Source organism: Eriocheir sinensis, chromosome 68, assembly GCF_024679095.1.
Source record: "Eriocheir sinensis breed Jianghai 21 chromosome 68, ASM2467909v1, whole genome shotgun sequence".
In the NCBI taxonomy this organism is placed as follows: domain Eukaryota; kingdom Metazoa; phylum Arthropoda; class Malacostraca; order Decapoda; family Varunidae; genus Eriocheir; species Eriocheir sinensis.
The window spans coordinates 4,522,657-4,537,656 of record NC_066576.1 but is presented as its reverse complement, the minus strand read 5'-3'; the positions used below and the strand labels follow the sequence as shown (position 1 = coordinate 4,537,656).

At 49.3% G+C, this 15,000-nt stretch overlaps 1 protein-coding gene across 1 annotated transcript in view; it reads right to left on the bottom strand.

The window, feature by feature from the left end:
* Positions 1-556: 556 nt before the first annotated feature.
* Positions 557-15,000, bottom strand: part of LOC126988186 (paired box protein Pax-1-like) — an 83,315-nt gene continuing 68,871 nt past the window's right edge. Inside the window, exons 2-4 of the mRNA XM_050846075.1 lie at positions 4,009-4,189; positions 3,259-3,456; positions 557-2,073 (exon numbers count right to left, since the gene is read on the bottom strand). Coding sequence (XP_050702032.1) covers positions 1,455-2,073; positions 3,259-3,456; positions 4,009-4,189 — 998 coding nt within the window. The 3' untranslated portion in view covers positions 557-1,454. The remainder of the gene's footprint in view (positions 2,074-3,258; positions 3,457-4,008; positions 4,190-15,000) is intronic.

The window sequence follows — 15,000 nt, the reverse complement described above, 5'->3', positions numbered from 1 at the left end:
GAGGAGGAGGAGGAAGAGGAGGAGGAGGAGGAGGAGGAAGAGCAGAACAAAGTAAAGGAAGAAACAGAGATAGAGAAAAGAAATAATTAAAAAAAGAAACAAGCATAGAACGAGGAAGAGAAGAAGAAGAAGAAGAAGAAGGAGGAGGAGGAGGAGGAGGAAGAGGTAAACAAAAGGAAGGAAGGAAGACAAAGAAAACACCAATAATAAAAAAAAGAAGAAAAACACGTTCAGAACACGAAATAATAATAATAATAATAATAATAATAATAATAATAATGAAATAAGAGAAAAAAAAAGATTGATCAACGTTCGAGTAGGATTAAAAAAAAGCAAAACAGAGAGAGAGAGAGAGAGAGAGAGAGAGAGAGAGAGAGAGAGAGAGAGAGAGAGAGAGAGAGAGAGAGAGAGAGAGAGAGAAACTACAACACGATTTAACCAACCAACAAAAAAAACAAAAAAATAACAAAGATAATTAAGAGAGAGAGAGAGAGAGAGAGAGAGAGAGAGAGAGAGAGAGAGAGAGAGAGAGAGAACAGACAGACAGACAGACACAGAGGAAAAAAAAATATACACGAAATAATAATCAACAAAACAAAACAACAAAAAGTCACTCAAAAGGTACAATTCCTGATAAAGGGAACGCCTCCCCCCAACCAGGTGCTTCCGGGGGAGGGGGGGGAGGGAGGGGGGGAGGGGGAGGGTCATACATACTTACACACATACATAAAAAAGTACACATATCAGCTATACATAAGACACATAGAAAGACCCTGTATACTTAACCAAAACAAAACCGGCGGGGGAACACGTATGATTCATGTATTAGACGCGGACACAACACGGCACAACATGACAACTTCTTGGAGACGCGAACGTGAACCAGTCATGTTCTTGAAGCCCCACGAGGAGGCGTCGCTGTCATCTCCGCTTTCATCACCCACCACGAGGCTGCTATTATATACTGGGTGGAGGTGAGATTGGTGGTGGTGGTGGTGATGTTGGGGGTGATGGTTCTATAGTGGTGGTGGTGATGTTGGTGGTGATGGTTCTATAGTGGTGGTGGTGGTGATGAATGTGGTGGCGTGGTAGTGGTGGTGGGATGGTGGTAATGATGGTGATGGGATGGTGGTGGTGGTGGTGGTGGTGAGGTTGTTAATCTTTATTACACTAAGTTATGCCTAAACATCCTAATTACTCTCTCTCATGAAACCTAATCTATTTCTACATTTTCCTCCTTTTTACACACACACACACACACACACACACACACACACACACACGTCTTATCCTGAGTGAATCAACAACAAAAGTTACATTCTATTTCGCTTATGATGGTGATGATGATGATGATGACGATGATGGTGTGTGTGTGTGTGTGTGTGTGTGTGTGTGTGGTGAAGGCACACGGGTATGGGCGGGGCTGTGCACAGGGCGGGTCGGGTTGGGTCGGGTTAGAGCGAGGCGGCCTGCGGGGTGAGGGCGGCGGAGGCGCCCACCATGGAGGAGAGCGGGTTGGCGAAGCCGTTCTGCAGGCCGTTGGGCAGCGCGGCGGCGGGCAGCGTGTTGGCCAGCGGGCCGGAGAAGCCGTTGGCGAGCGGCGAGGACAGCGGGTTGGGGCCGAGCGGCGCGTGCGGCAGCGCGTTGCTCTGCGGCCCGCAGGACTGAAGGTACATGTAGTAGTTGTAGTTGTTGGCGTCCTGCATGTGGTGGTGGCGCGGCAGGCCGGCCATGTTGACGTGGCCCAGCAGGTCCGACACCGTGTGGGAGGAGGGCCAGGGCGGCCGCATGCCGCACGTGGCGCCCGACATGGGCGGCGAGGGCGTGCCCCCCATCTTGCCGCCGCCCGCTGAGGACATGCTGCCGGGGCCCAGGGCCTGCTGCGTGCCCTGCGACACCTGCTGGATGGCGGCCTGCGGCGTCATGGACTGGTAGGCGGCGGCGGCGGCGGTGTAGGCGGCGGCGGCGGCGGGGTAGAGCGTGTTGTAGAGGGAGGAGGACGTGGGGTGTTTCACCTCGTAGTGGCTCTGCGCGCCCAGGTGGTGCAGCGACCCGATCTTGTTCCGCAGGATCCTGCAAGACAACACCCGCCGCGTCAGACACCAGCACAGGGGCGGCAGCAGAGGGCCAGGCAAGGGTGGGGGTGAGGGTAAGGGGCAGGCAGCAGGGGCGGAAGGATGCAGGCGGCGGTGCGGGCCGGTGCAGGGAGTGAGGCTGGTGGCACAGGGGAGGCAGGGGTGAGGCAAGCAGGCAGCGAGGCGGGCGGAGCAGGGATGAGGCTGGGAGCGAGGAAGGGAGGGTGGGGACGAGGCAGGCAGCAGGTCGGGACCGCGAGTAAGCAGGTAGGGAGGCAAGCAATGACACGAGGTAGGGAGTAAAGCAGGCAGGCAGCGGGGCAAAGAATGATGCAAGCAGGCAGACAGGTATGCAGGCGGCCGTGGGTGAGACAGGGACGGGGCAGGCGAGGGGCGGTCATGAGGGGGCAGGGAGGTCAAGCAAGCGGGCAGAGACAGGACAGGGCCAGCCAGGTAACAGGTGTACAAGAGAAAAACAGGTAAACAGGTAACAGGTACAGACACATAACCAAATAACAGGTAGGAATAGGTAAAGAGCTCACTAATTAACAGGGAGAAGCTGAGGTCCACGTGGGTAACAGGTAAGACAGATTAGATATACAAATAACAAGTATAAGAAGAGATACAAGACGGGACAGCCAGGAACCAGCAACCCTATACAAGCAACCCAGTCAACCAGGAACATACCCTACAAGTCCCATCAACCCAACGAGTCAACCAGGAACATACCACTAACCCCTACAAGCCCTACAAGCCACCAAGGAACACACCAACAACCTCTACAAGCAAGCTAGTCAACCACGAACATATTAACAACTCCTACAAGCCCTACAAGCCACCCAGGAACATACCAACAACCTCTACAAGCAAGCTAGTCAACCAGGAACATATTAACAACTCCTACAAGCCCTACAAGCCACCCAGGAACATACCAACAACCTCTACAAGCCCCATAAGCCACAAAGGATCATACCAACAACTCCTACAAGCCCTACAAGCCAACCAGGAACATACCACCAACCCCATCAAGCCCTACAAGCCAACGAGTTATCCAGGAACATACCAACAACTTCTACAAGCCCTACAAGCCACCCAGTAACATACCAACAACCTCTACAAGCAAGCCACTCACCCAGGAACACCCCAACAACCCCCTACAAGCCCTACAAGCCACGCCCCTTACCTGGAAATGGAGGACACGCTTGGCACGTTGTACTTGTCACAGACGCCGTCCTTAAGGAGTCGCTCACGGATCTCCCAGGCGAAGATCCCGGGGTCCTTGTGTTTAAGATCCTTGATGTAGTTGACGACCTTGGGCGTGGTGACCCGAGGCTTTGACCCCCCGATGGCCCCCGGCAAGATGGAGCCAGTGTCGTTGTACCTGAAGGGGAGGAGGAGGTGAGAAGAGGAGGAGGAGGAGGAGGAGTGAGAAGGAAGAAAGGAGGAAGAGATTGAAGATAGGGATGAGGAGGAGGAGGAAGAAAGGAGGAAGAGGATGAAGATGAGGAGGAGGAGGAGGTGGAAGGGGGTGAGGAAAGAGGAAGAGGAAGAGAAGAAAGAAGGAAGGAAGGAGGAGGATGAGAGGTGTGAGAGGAAGCGGAGGAGGAGGAGGAGGAGGAGGGAGAGAAAACCGAGAGAGAGAGAGAGAGAGAGAGAGAGAGAGAGAGAGAGAGAGAGAGAGAGAGAGAAACCAGAAGGACAGAGGAATGTAGGTGTCTAAATGGAGGGAAGGGAGGAATGAGGGAGGAAAGTGAGGAATGGGAGAAGGAAAGGAGGAAAAATATAGAACCTCATCCATTTGTCCTTTCCTTCCTTCCTTCTTTTTTTCTCCTTCCTCCTTCCGATACATCTAAAAGGGATATTGCAAAGTGTGTGTGTGTGTGTGTGTGTGTGTGTGTGTGTGTGTGTGTGTGTGTGTGTGTCCTTCCCTCACCTCGCCAGGATCTTGGACACACAGCCATGGGACACCCTCAGCTGGCGGGAGATGTCACACGGCCTGATGCCCAACTGCGCCAACTCGATGATCCGCATTCGGATATGGTTGGGGAGCGGTCGACCGTTCACGAAGACCCCGCCCAGCTGATTCACCTCCCCGTACTGCTGGATTTGGGGGTCTGCGGGGGAGAGGGAGAGAGAGGGGGAGATGGTGTTAGGTTGTGGTCTGTGAGTGAGGTGGTATTATTTTTTTTTTACAACAAAGGAGACAGCTCAAGGGCACAACAAAAGGAAACAATAATAAAAAAAAGCCCGCTACTCGCTGCTCTTAAAAAAAGCATTCTTCCTGTAACAGATATTCCCTATTGCCTATTACAACGGGGCAAGGCGAGACGGGGCGGGGCATTACGGGGCATGAATGGGGTAGGTCAGAGAGCGGGGCAGGGTAGAACGGGGCAGTATGGAGGTTTTCGGGGGTTTGAAGGGGTGGAGAGACGGAGCGGGGCGGGGTAGAGAGAGAGAGAGAGAGAGAGAGAGAGAGAGAGAGAGGAGGAGAGGAGGGGGATGGCAGGAAGTTGTCTGTGGATATTTAAAGGTCGCGGAAGAGGTGAGGGAAGAGGAGGAGGAAGAGGAGGAGGAGGAGGAGAAGTTTTAATATTCACACCTCGTAGATTTCCTCGGACAAGAGTGAGGAGAGGGACGGTATTCTCCTCCTCCTCCTCCTCCTCTTCCTCCTCCTCCTCCTCTTCTTCTTCCTCCTCCTCCTTTTAACCAATGTTTTTCACTTTTCTTTCCCTCTCGCCCTCCTCACCCTCCTCCTCCTCACCTCTCTCTCTCTCTCTCTCTCTCTCTCTCAGTGATATATTTGCCGTGCTAACACAACAGTTGAAGAGCAAGAAGTCTCTCTCTCTCTCTCTCTCTCTCTCTCTGACATACACTTCAGATTATTTTCCTTTTCAGTTTAAATATTACGACTTTTCTTGTTTTGTTTTTATATAACTAACAACAACAACAACTACTACTACTACTACTACTACTACTACTACGATACAACAGGTAAAGTAATAATGGAGGCTATCGTATTACTTATCTTACCTGTTAATTAATTCTACGTTACCTTCAAACTCTAATAATTATCACGTATGGAGGCCGCTATAACCAGACTCAGCTATGATGACCGTTTGGGTGGGGTTTCGCGCCCCTACACAGCGTTGCCGCATAACACAAAAACATCTCTCTCTCTCTCTCTCTCTCTCTCTCTCTCTCTCTCTTAAATGTCCGGTATCTACTGTTTGAAATAGTGTATTAGATATCCTGTACACATTAAGTAAGGCTATATTGTGCCCTCCTTTCCTTTCCTTTCTCTCTCCTTTCTTTCCATGTCACTCCTTCACCCCCATGCGCAATCGTGTATTAGATATTCTGTACACATTAAGTAAGGCTATATTGTGTTCTTTCCTTTCCTTTCTCCCTCCGTTCTTTCCATGTAACTCTTCCTTCACTCCCACGCGCAAAGGCAATCACTCCCGAAGGCTAGATTTGGCAGCTGTGTGATCCCGAGCGGCCACGCCAAACCGCCCTTCACAGTTGAGTCCGTCTATGGCAACAATAATAAGTGGCCCCTATCGCGTACTGGGAAGGGCGGATGATTTTTATAGTGTAGATTCTAGAGGAGGAGTCTGAGGAGCAATGTAATACCCTCTTAGGCCTTGTCATGTGGTAACGCTCTCTCTAATGACCAACGCAACCACCACCACCACCACCAACACTACCACATACTCGCCGCCGCCCTCGCCGCCCGTGACACCGAGATGAATGGGCGCCGTCCACCTAACGAGGGAGGCGAAGCAGAAATAACACACACACACACACACACACACACACACACACACACACACACACACACACAAAGGGAAAGGTTAGATGGGTTTGTTTCTGGTGGTCTTGTTGTTGTTGTTGTTGTTCTTAATCATCTTTTTCTTCTTCTTCGCCTTTTATTTCTTCTTTTTCTGTTTTTTTTTTTTTGCTTCTGTTTTCTACTTGCTCTTCTATGCCTTTTCTTTTCTTTTTTCTTTTTTTCTTCTTTTTCTTATTTTCCTCCTCCTCCTCCTTCTTCTATCTTCCTTTCTCTCCATCTATTTTAACAAAGGCACCAACACACACCCTTTCCTACCCTTCCTTCTCTCCCTTCCCTCTCCCTCACCCTTCCCTTTCCCCTCCCTCACCCCTTCCCGTCCCCTCACCTGCAATTTACCTTCCCGCCCCTCACGGTAATGAACCCAAAACACACCTGGACAGCAGACTTCCCTCGCCCCCTTCAGAAGAATGTCCGGTATTATAAGACAATTTCGGTTCTCACATGACCTATTTCTAAAGGTCAAAGAGGGGATCAATCGGGTTCTAATGGGTGTTTTTTTAGGTTCACGGTACAGAAGAAGGGTCAAACTACCACCAGGGCCATAAAACTACTCCTGGAAATGCCCAAAACTCCTTCGAAAAGCCTTGTCAAATAGTGAACATTTGAGCGAGGAAATGGTTAGTAATACTTTTTCTAGTAAGCCTTTTTCTTTGGGTTAAGGCGATACCTATGTTGTGGACCGTACTCTCAGATGCGTTGGACTTCCACGACATCTATATTTCACAATGGACAACAGACATCCCTCGCCCCCTTAAGACATTGTACCACCTTTTTCTTTGGGTTAAGGCGATACCTATGTTGTGGACCGTACTCTCAGATGCGTTGGACTCCCACGACATCTATATTACCAAGGCCACAACGGAGGTGAGTCCAGTAATCAATCAGGAGGCAATCAGGTGAGTCCGCGCTCAGAATAAACACGGTAACCTATTGACCCCAACCATATATTATGCGCCTTTCATGAGCCGGTAAATATATATGAATTAAGTTTGTTTTTTTCCTTCACGTTCATGGTGCAGAAGAAGCCTTGTCAAACTATCACGAGGCTTAAAACAATGGAAATACTAACACAGCCTCTACGAAAGCCTTGTCAAACTATCACCAGGCTCATAAAACTACCCATGGAAATACTAACACAGCCTCTACGAAAGCCTTGTCAAACTATCACGAGGCTCATAAAACTACCCATGGAAATACTAACACAGCCTCTACGAAAGCCTTGTCAAACTATCACCAGGCTCATAAAACTACCCATGGAAATACTAACACAGCCTCTACGAAAGCCTTGTCAAACTATAGGCTCATAAAACTACCCATGGAAATACTAACACAGCCTCTACGAAAGCCTTGTCAAACTATCACCAGGCTCATAAAACTACCCATGGAAATACTAACACAGCCTCTACGAAAGCCTTGTCAAACTATCACCAGGCTCACAAAACTGGAAATACTAACACAGCCTCTACGAAAGCCTTGTCAAACTATCACCAGGCTCATAAAACTACCCATGGAAATACTAACACAGCCTCTACGAAAGCCTTATCAAACTATCACGAGGCTCATAAAACTACCCATGGAAATACTAACACAACCTCTACGAAAGCCTTGTCAAACTATCACCAGGCTCATAAAACTACCCATGGAAATACTAACACAGCCTCTACGAAAGCCTTGTCAAACTATCACCAGGCTCACAAAACAACCCATGGAAATACTAACACAGCCTCTACGAAAGCCTTATCAAACTATCACCAGGCTCATAAAACTACCCATGGAAATACTAACACAGCCTCTACGAAAGCCTTGTCAAACTATCACCAGGCTCACAAAACAACCCATGGAAATACTAACACAGCCTCTACGAAAGCCTTATCAAACTATCACCAGGCTCACAAAACTACCCATGGAAATACTAACACAGCCTCTACGAAAGCCTTGTCAAACTATCACCAGGCTCACAAAACTACCCATGGAAATACTAACACAGCCTCTACGAAAGCCTTATCAAACTATCACGAGGCTCACAAAACAATGGAAATACTAACACAGCCTCTACGAAAGCCTTGTCAAACTATCACCAGGCTCATAAAGCTACCCATGGAAATACTAACACAACCTCTACGAAAGCCTTGTCAAACTATCACCAGGCTCATAAAGCTACCCATGGAAATACTAACACAACAACCTCTACGAAAGCCTTAGAGAGAGAGAGAGAGAGAGAGAGAGAGAGAGAGAGAGAGAGAGAGAGAGAGAGAGAGTGTGTGTGTGTCCGAAACAGTGTGTGTTACCATATTACAAGCTCTTCCTTCCTCGGCCATTCCCTTGACATCGGTTCCTTCCTCCTCCTCCTGCTCCTCCTCCTCCTCCTCCTCTTCCTCTTCCTCCTCCTCCTCCATGTGTCGCGTGCTTGTTGTCTCTCTTATCTCCAAACTCTTTATCTCCCTCCTCACATTCTCTCCCTTCTCCCCTCCCCTCATTTCCTCCTTCCCTCCCTCCCTTCCTTCCTTCCTTAATCCTTCTACTCCCCTTTCTTCTTCTTCATTTGCTTCTTTTTCTCCCTTTCCTCCCTTCTTGACCCTTCCCTTTTCTCTCCCTTCCTTCCCTTCTCCCTATTTTGTTTCTCTCCTCCTCTTCCTTCTTTCTACTCTTCCTCTCTTCTATCCCTTTTCCTCCTATTCTCCTTTTTGCTATATAATTCCCTTTCCTCTTTCCTCTCTTCCCTTCCTTTCTCTTCCTCAATCTTCTGTCTTTCCTCCCTCCTTCCTCCCTTCCTTTCCTCTCTCCACCCTTTCCTGTTACTTTTTCCCTTCAATCTTTCCCTCCTCCCTTCCTTCCCTTCTCTCCCTTTCCTCCCTTTTCAACGTTTCTTTCCCTCCCTTCTTTCCTCTCCCCATTTCTCCCTTTTTCCTCCTCTCTCCTCTCCTCTTCAATTCCTTCTTCAACGTCTCTCTCTCTCTCTCTCTCTCTCTCTCTCTCTCTCTCTCTCTCCTGCTCATCTTCAGGCTACTCTTTCCCCTCCGATCTCTCTCCTCCTCCTCCTTCCCTTCCTTCTCCAACGTTTCTCTCTCTCTCTCTCTCTCTCTCTCCTGCTCATCTTCTGGCTACTCTTTCCTCTCCGATCTCTCTCCCTCCCCCCCCTGACAAAGGCTCCTTCTCGTGTCCCATTTCAAACGCCTCGATCCGCCCTCAACTTCCCCGACAGCAGCGACGGAATTTTCTTCAAAGTATTTAAATATTCCCAGATGTGGCGCCCGGGGATAAGCCTTCTGCGGCGGTGGTGGTGGTGGTGGTGGTGGAGGGGGGAGGGGGGAGGGAGGGGGGGTAGAATTTGATGATGGGTGGGGGAGGGGGTGGGGGAAAGAGAAAGGGAGTGAAAGAAGAAGAGGAATAGAAAGAGAGAGAGAGAGAGAGAGAGAGAGAGAGAGAGAGAGAGAGAGAGAGAGAGAGAGATGTGAAGAGGAAGGGAGAAGATGGAGGAGGAAAATGAAGAAAAAAAAATAAAGAAAAGAAAAAGAAAATAAAGATGGAGAAAATGAAGAAGAAAAGGAAGGAAAGGAAGAAAAAAAGGAAAAGAAGAGAGGGAGAGAAAGAAAGCGAGAGAGAGGAGGAAGAGAAAGAAAGAAGAAAAAGAAGAAGAAAGGGAAGATGAGAAAGAAGATGGTGGTGGTGGTGATGATGATGGTGGTGATGGTGGTAGTGATGATGGTGGTGGTGGTGGTAGTGATGATGGTGATGTTGATAGCCAATACACATCGCCACCACCACCACCACCACCACAACCATCACCATCACCACCATCATCACCATCATCACCACCACCATCACCACCATCATCACCACCACCACCATCACCACCACCAGACCACCACCACCGCCTATGACAGTGGTAGTGAACGTGTCAACCTCAATTGTGAGTTAGGAATGTCACGGAAGGGAGAGAGGAAGGAGGAGGAGGAGGAGGAGGAGGAGGAGGGAAAAGAAAGGGAGGAAGAAAAGAGGAAGAAGAAAGGACAGGGAGGAATAACGGAGAGAAGAGGAGGAAGGGAGGAAAGGAATGGAGGGAGAAAGGCATGGAGAGAGAGAGAGAGAGAGAGAGAGAGAGAGAGAGAGAGAGAGAGAGAGAGAGAGAGAGAGAGAGAGAGAGAGAGAATAAGCAGGAGAGAAAGGAGGAGGAAAGTAAAAGGAGAGAAAAAGAAGGAAAAAGAGAAAGAAGAGGGGAAGAGGAGGAAGAAGAGGAAGGAGGAGGAGAGAAGAGAATGAACAGAAGGAGGAGGAGAGAAGGAAGAGAGAGAAAGAGGGAAAGAAGAGGAAGAGAGGAAGAGGAAGAGGAGGAGGAGGCAACTATCCTTCGCGCACACACACACACACACACAGTCACGTTAATCCCTTGTCAAAATCCCTTTCAAGGAGGATTGGAAACGATAACATTGAAGGGGTGTTTATGTCTTCCCTAATCCCCTCTTTAATCTCTCTCTCTCTCTCTCTCTCTCTCTCTCTCTCTCTTCAATGGTTCGCTGGGAGGGACAAGTCAAGGGCGAAGGAGGAGGAAGAGGAGGAGGAGGAGGTTTCAGATGACGGTGAACCTCTAACCGCGTGTGACACTAAACATGGAGGAAGAGGAGGAGGAGGAGGAGGAAGAGGGGAAGAAGAAGGGCTGCTGAATGGAGGAGGAGGAGGGGAAGAAGGGCTGCTGAATGGAAGAGGAGGAGGAGGAGGAGGACCCAGCAGGAGGAATAGGAGGAGAAGGAAGAAAAAGAGGAAGAAGAAGAAGGAGAAGAAGGAGGAGGAGGCAGAGGAGGAAGGAGGAAGAGGAGGGGAAGAAAGGAAGAAGAAGGGCTGCTGAATGGAAAAGGAGGAGGAGGAGGAGGAAGAAGAGGAGAAGGAGGAAGAAGAAGAAGAAGAAGAAGCTAGGAAGAGGAAGGAAAGAAGAAGGAGGAAAAGGGAAGAAAAAGAGAGAAAAAGGGAAAAACAACAACAATATGAAGAAGAAGAAGAAGGAGAGAACGAAAGAGGAAGGAGAGGAGGAGGAGGAGGAGGAGGAGGACGATCAGAAGAAGAGGAAGAAGAAGAGGAGGAGGAGGAGGAGGAGGACGGGAGCAGTGTTGTGAAGTAAGTGTGTGTTTGTTTTAATGTAAGCGCGGTGTGTTCGTCTGGGTAGTGATTAGGGTGACAGCTATGGCGGGGCGGGGAAGGATGGAACCTCGACTTGACATAGCAGTAAGAATATATAATAAACACTGAAGATAAGGGTAAATACTAGTTGGAAGAATGAATGAGAGAACGGTTATAAGAACGTGTGGCAGAATACAACACAGACATGGAAATAATAGTAATAATCTGTGAGGTACATCGTCGCTGGTCAGGAACGTTGACTTGATAAAATTATGCGGGGAATAGAAAGGAAAAGAGGAAAGGAGAGGAAAAGAAGGAAAAGGGAAAGGGAAATGTTATGACACACACACACACACACGCTTACACACACACACTTACACACACACACACACACACACACACACACACACACACACAAACACACATTAAGTCTGCACCACTGCCACCCAAAACCCATCTGTGTGTGTGTGTGTGTGTGTGTGTGTGTGTGCAGTAAAACACCCTCACAACCACCGCCTGTCTCCCAGGACACCCGAGGCACAACAAAAAGCAGGGGCGAGTGTATCAAGTTGGGGCGGGGCGGGGCGGGGCGGGGAGGAGGAGGAAGAACCAGCGACTCTCACGGTAGCAAAATTGTTCCCGGTGATACGATAGATAGATAGATAGATAGATAGATTGATAGATAGATAGATTGCTAGATAGATAGATAGCTAGAGATAGATAGATAGACAGATAGAGATAGATAGATAGGCAACGAGGTACCAGCGACTCTCACGGCAGTAAAAATGTTCCCGGTGATACGATAGGTAGATAGATAGATAGATAGATAGAGAGATAGAAAGAAATATAGATAGATAGATAGATAGATAGATTGATAGATAGAAAGAAAGATCACGACTACGAGGAGGAAGATTATCAAGAGGAAGACAAGAAAGAGGAAGAAAATGAAGAGGAAGAAAAAGAAGAGAGAGAGAGAGAGAGAGAGAGAGAGAGAGAGAGAGAGAGAGAGAGAGAGAGAGAGAGAGAGAGAGTTAATGGCGGGTTATAGTGTGAGGTGAGGGGTGAAGGAGAGAGAGAGAGAGAGAGAGAGAGAGAGAGAGAGAGAGAGAGAGAGAGAGAGAGAGAGAGAGAGAGAGGAGGAGGAGGAGGAGGAGGAGGAGGAGGAAATGGTGGCACTGAGGGAGAAAAGACAGAGGAGGAGGAGGAGGAGGAGGAGGAAGGAAACTGAGGGAAGAAAGGAGGAGAGAGGAGGAGAGAAAACAAGGGGAAAGGGAGAGAAAAAGAGAAAGGAGAGAAAAAAACAGAGAGAGAGAGAGAGAGAGAGAGAGAGAGAGAGAGAGAGAGAGAGAGAGAGAGAGAGAGAGAGAGAAGGGCAGCCGGGTGATGAACGTTAACCGGAAACGTTTAAGCTGCCGAGAGAACACGTTTTACATTACCAAGACCCTCTTCCTCTTCCTCCTCCTCCTCCGTCCCCTCAGATCCCTACATACTCCTCCCAGGGGAATCACGCTCTTGGGAGTTGCCACAGGTTACGAGCATGTACAGAACAGCCTGGACGAACAGGTATCAGACACGTATTCTCAGGCAGACGATTTGGACTCCCATGACAACTCTTTCCCGAGGTCACAAAGGAGGGTGGTCGGGTTCCCATGAGTGGTTTTGATATCCATGGTGTAGAAGCCTTGTCTAACTACCACTAGGCTCATAGAACTACCCATGGAAATAGAAACACAATATCTATGAAAGTCTTGTCAATTGTGTGTGTGTGTGTGTGTGTGTGTGACCCCGGAAATGTTATATGAGAGCGTAAAAGTAGTCTGCAAGAGGTCGGGGCAAAACGGCGCCTCTGTAAACATATTTTTTTTACGTCTATGCCTATAGCGCCGGTAGGGTTCCTTGAGGGGCCTGGATGGTATTCGGCCCCAGCCCGTCATGGCGCAGGCAAGTGTTTATAGTGGCGCCATCTTCTCTTGGCTCATGCTGCCCCCCGGAACTCGTTCTTGATTCACTTGGACGGTTTCCTCTAGAGTCCGGGTTGATGGGTGGTCTTCAGGACAGCATGTGGGTAGTTTTAAGCCACTCGGCGGTGACTGAAAAATCCAAGGTGGTAGCGTGGGGATTCGAACCCGCGTCGTCCATCACGTGCTGAATGTGGGCCCAGCACGCTACCACTCAGCCACCGCCATGCATAACGGACTGTTCCCACTAAGAAAGCCTGCACCCTTCCCCTTCCCTCTCCCATCACCACGACACCCTCCCCCTCACCCTTCCCATCACCACGACACCCTCCCCCTCTGCCCCCCTCATCACCACGACACCCTTCCCATCACCACGACACCCTCCCCCTCTGCCCCCCTCATCACCACGACACCCTTCCCATCACCACGACACCCTCCCCCTCTGCCCCCCTCATCACCACGACACCCTTCCCATCACCACGACACCCTCCCCCTCTGCCCCCCTCATCACCACGACACCCTCCCCCTCATCACCACGACACCCTTCCCTCACCCTTCCCATCACCACGACACCCTCCCCCTCACCCTTCCCATCACCACGACACCCTCCCCCTCACCCTTCCCATCACCACGACACCCTTCCCTCACCCTTCCCATCACCACGACACCCTTCCCTCACCCTTCCCATCACCACGACACCCTCCCCCTTCACCTTCCCATCACCACGACACCCTCTGCACCCCTCATCACCACGACACCCTCCCCCTCATCACCACGACACCCTCCCCCTCATCACCACGACACTCTTTCCTCATCACCTCCATTCCGCTCTTGTCTCCTCCCACCTGATCCCCCCTCCCCCTCATCACCACATCGCCCCGCCCCTGCCCCCTCCCTGCCCCACAAATCACGCCTGACAAAGCCCCGCTTGGCACGCGTCTTCATGTTTGACAAACGACGATTTGTTGCGGCAAAACACTCTTCCTCCTCCTCCTCCTCCTCGTCTTCTGCCAGGTGCGCCTCATCCCAATCTATCCTCCTCCTCCTCCTCCTCTTCTTCCTTGTCTTGTCTTTCTTTTGTTTCTTCTTTCCCTCCTCTCTCTCTCTCTCTCTCTCTCTCTCTCTCTCTCTCTCTCTCTCTCTCTCACCGAAACAATGATTTTACGCGTGTTAGGATGTGATAATGAGGAGGAGGAGGAGGAGGAGGAGGAGGAGGAGGAGGAAGCATCACGAGGTCGATTCTCATTATCTTCCTCCTTGTTTCCTCCTTTCCTTCTTCTTCTTCTTCTTCTTCTTCTTCTTCTTCTTCTTCTTCTTCTTCTTCTAACATTCTTTTCCGTTTATTGTTCTTCTTTGGTCTTCTTCTCCTCCTCTTCTTTTTCCTCTTCCTTCATCTTATTTTTTTACCTCCTCCTCTTCCTCCTCCTCCTCCTCCTTATCTTCTCACATCTCTTCTTCCCTCTTCCACCTCCTCCTCCTCCTCCTTCTGTGCATTCATACCACGGGACTGGCACGGGTTCAAGGAGGAGGAGGAGGAGGAGGAGGAGGAGGAGGAGGAAGAGGAGAGATGCAAAAGAGAGAAAGAGGAGAAAAGATATTGTGTTAGAGAGAGAGAGAGAGAGAGAGAGAGAGAGAGAGAGAGAGAGAGAGAGAGAGAGAGAGAGAGAGAAGGAGAAAAAGGAAGAGGAAGAAGATGGGAGGAAAGGAAGAGGAAAGGAAAAAGAAGAGGGAAACTAAAGATTATAGAAAGAAGAAGAGAAAGAAGAGGAAGAAGAAGAAGAAGAAGGGAAGAAGAGAAAAGATGAAAAAGAAGAGAAGAGAAGAAAAAGAAGAGAAGAGAAGAAGAAGGAAATGAAGACAAAGAAGAAAATAAAGAAAAGGAAGAAAATAAATAAGAGGGAGAGAAAATGAATGAAGAGGAGAGGAAGAAAATTGAATGAGGGAGAGAATGGAGGAAAGAATGAAGAAGAAAATGAAGACAATGAAGAAGAAAATAAAGAAA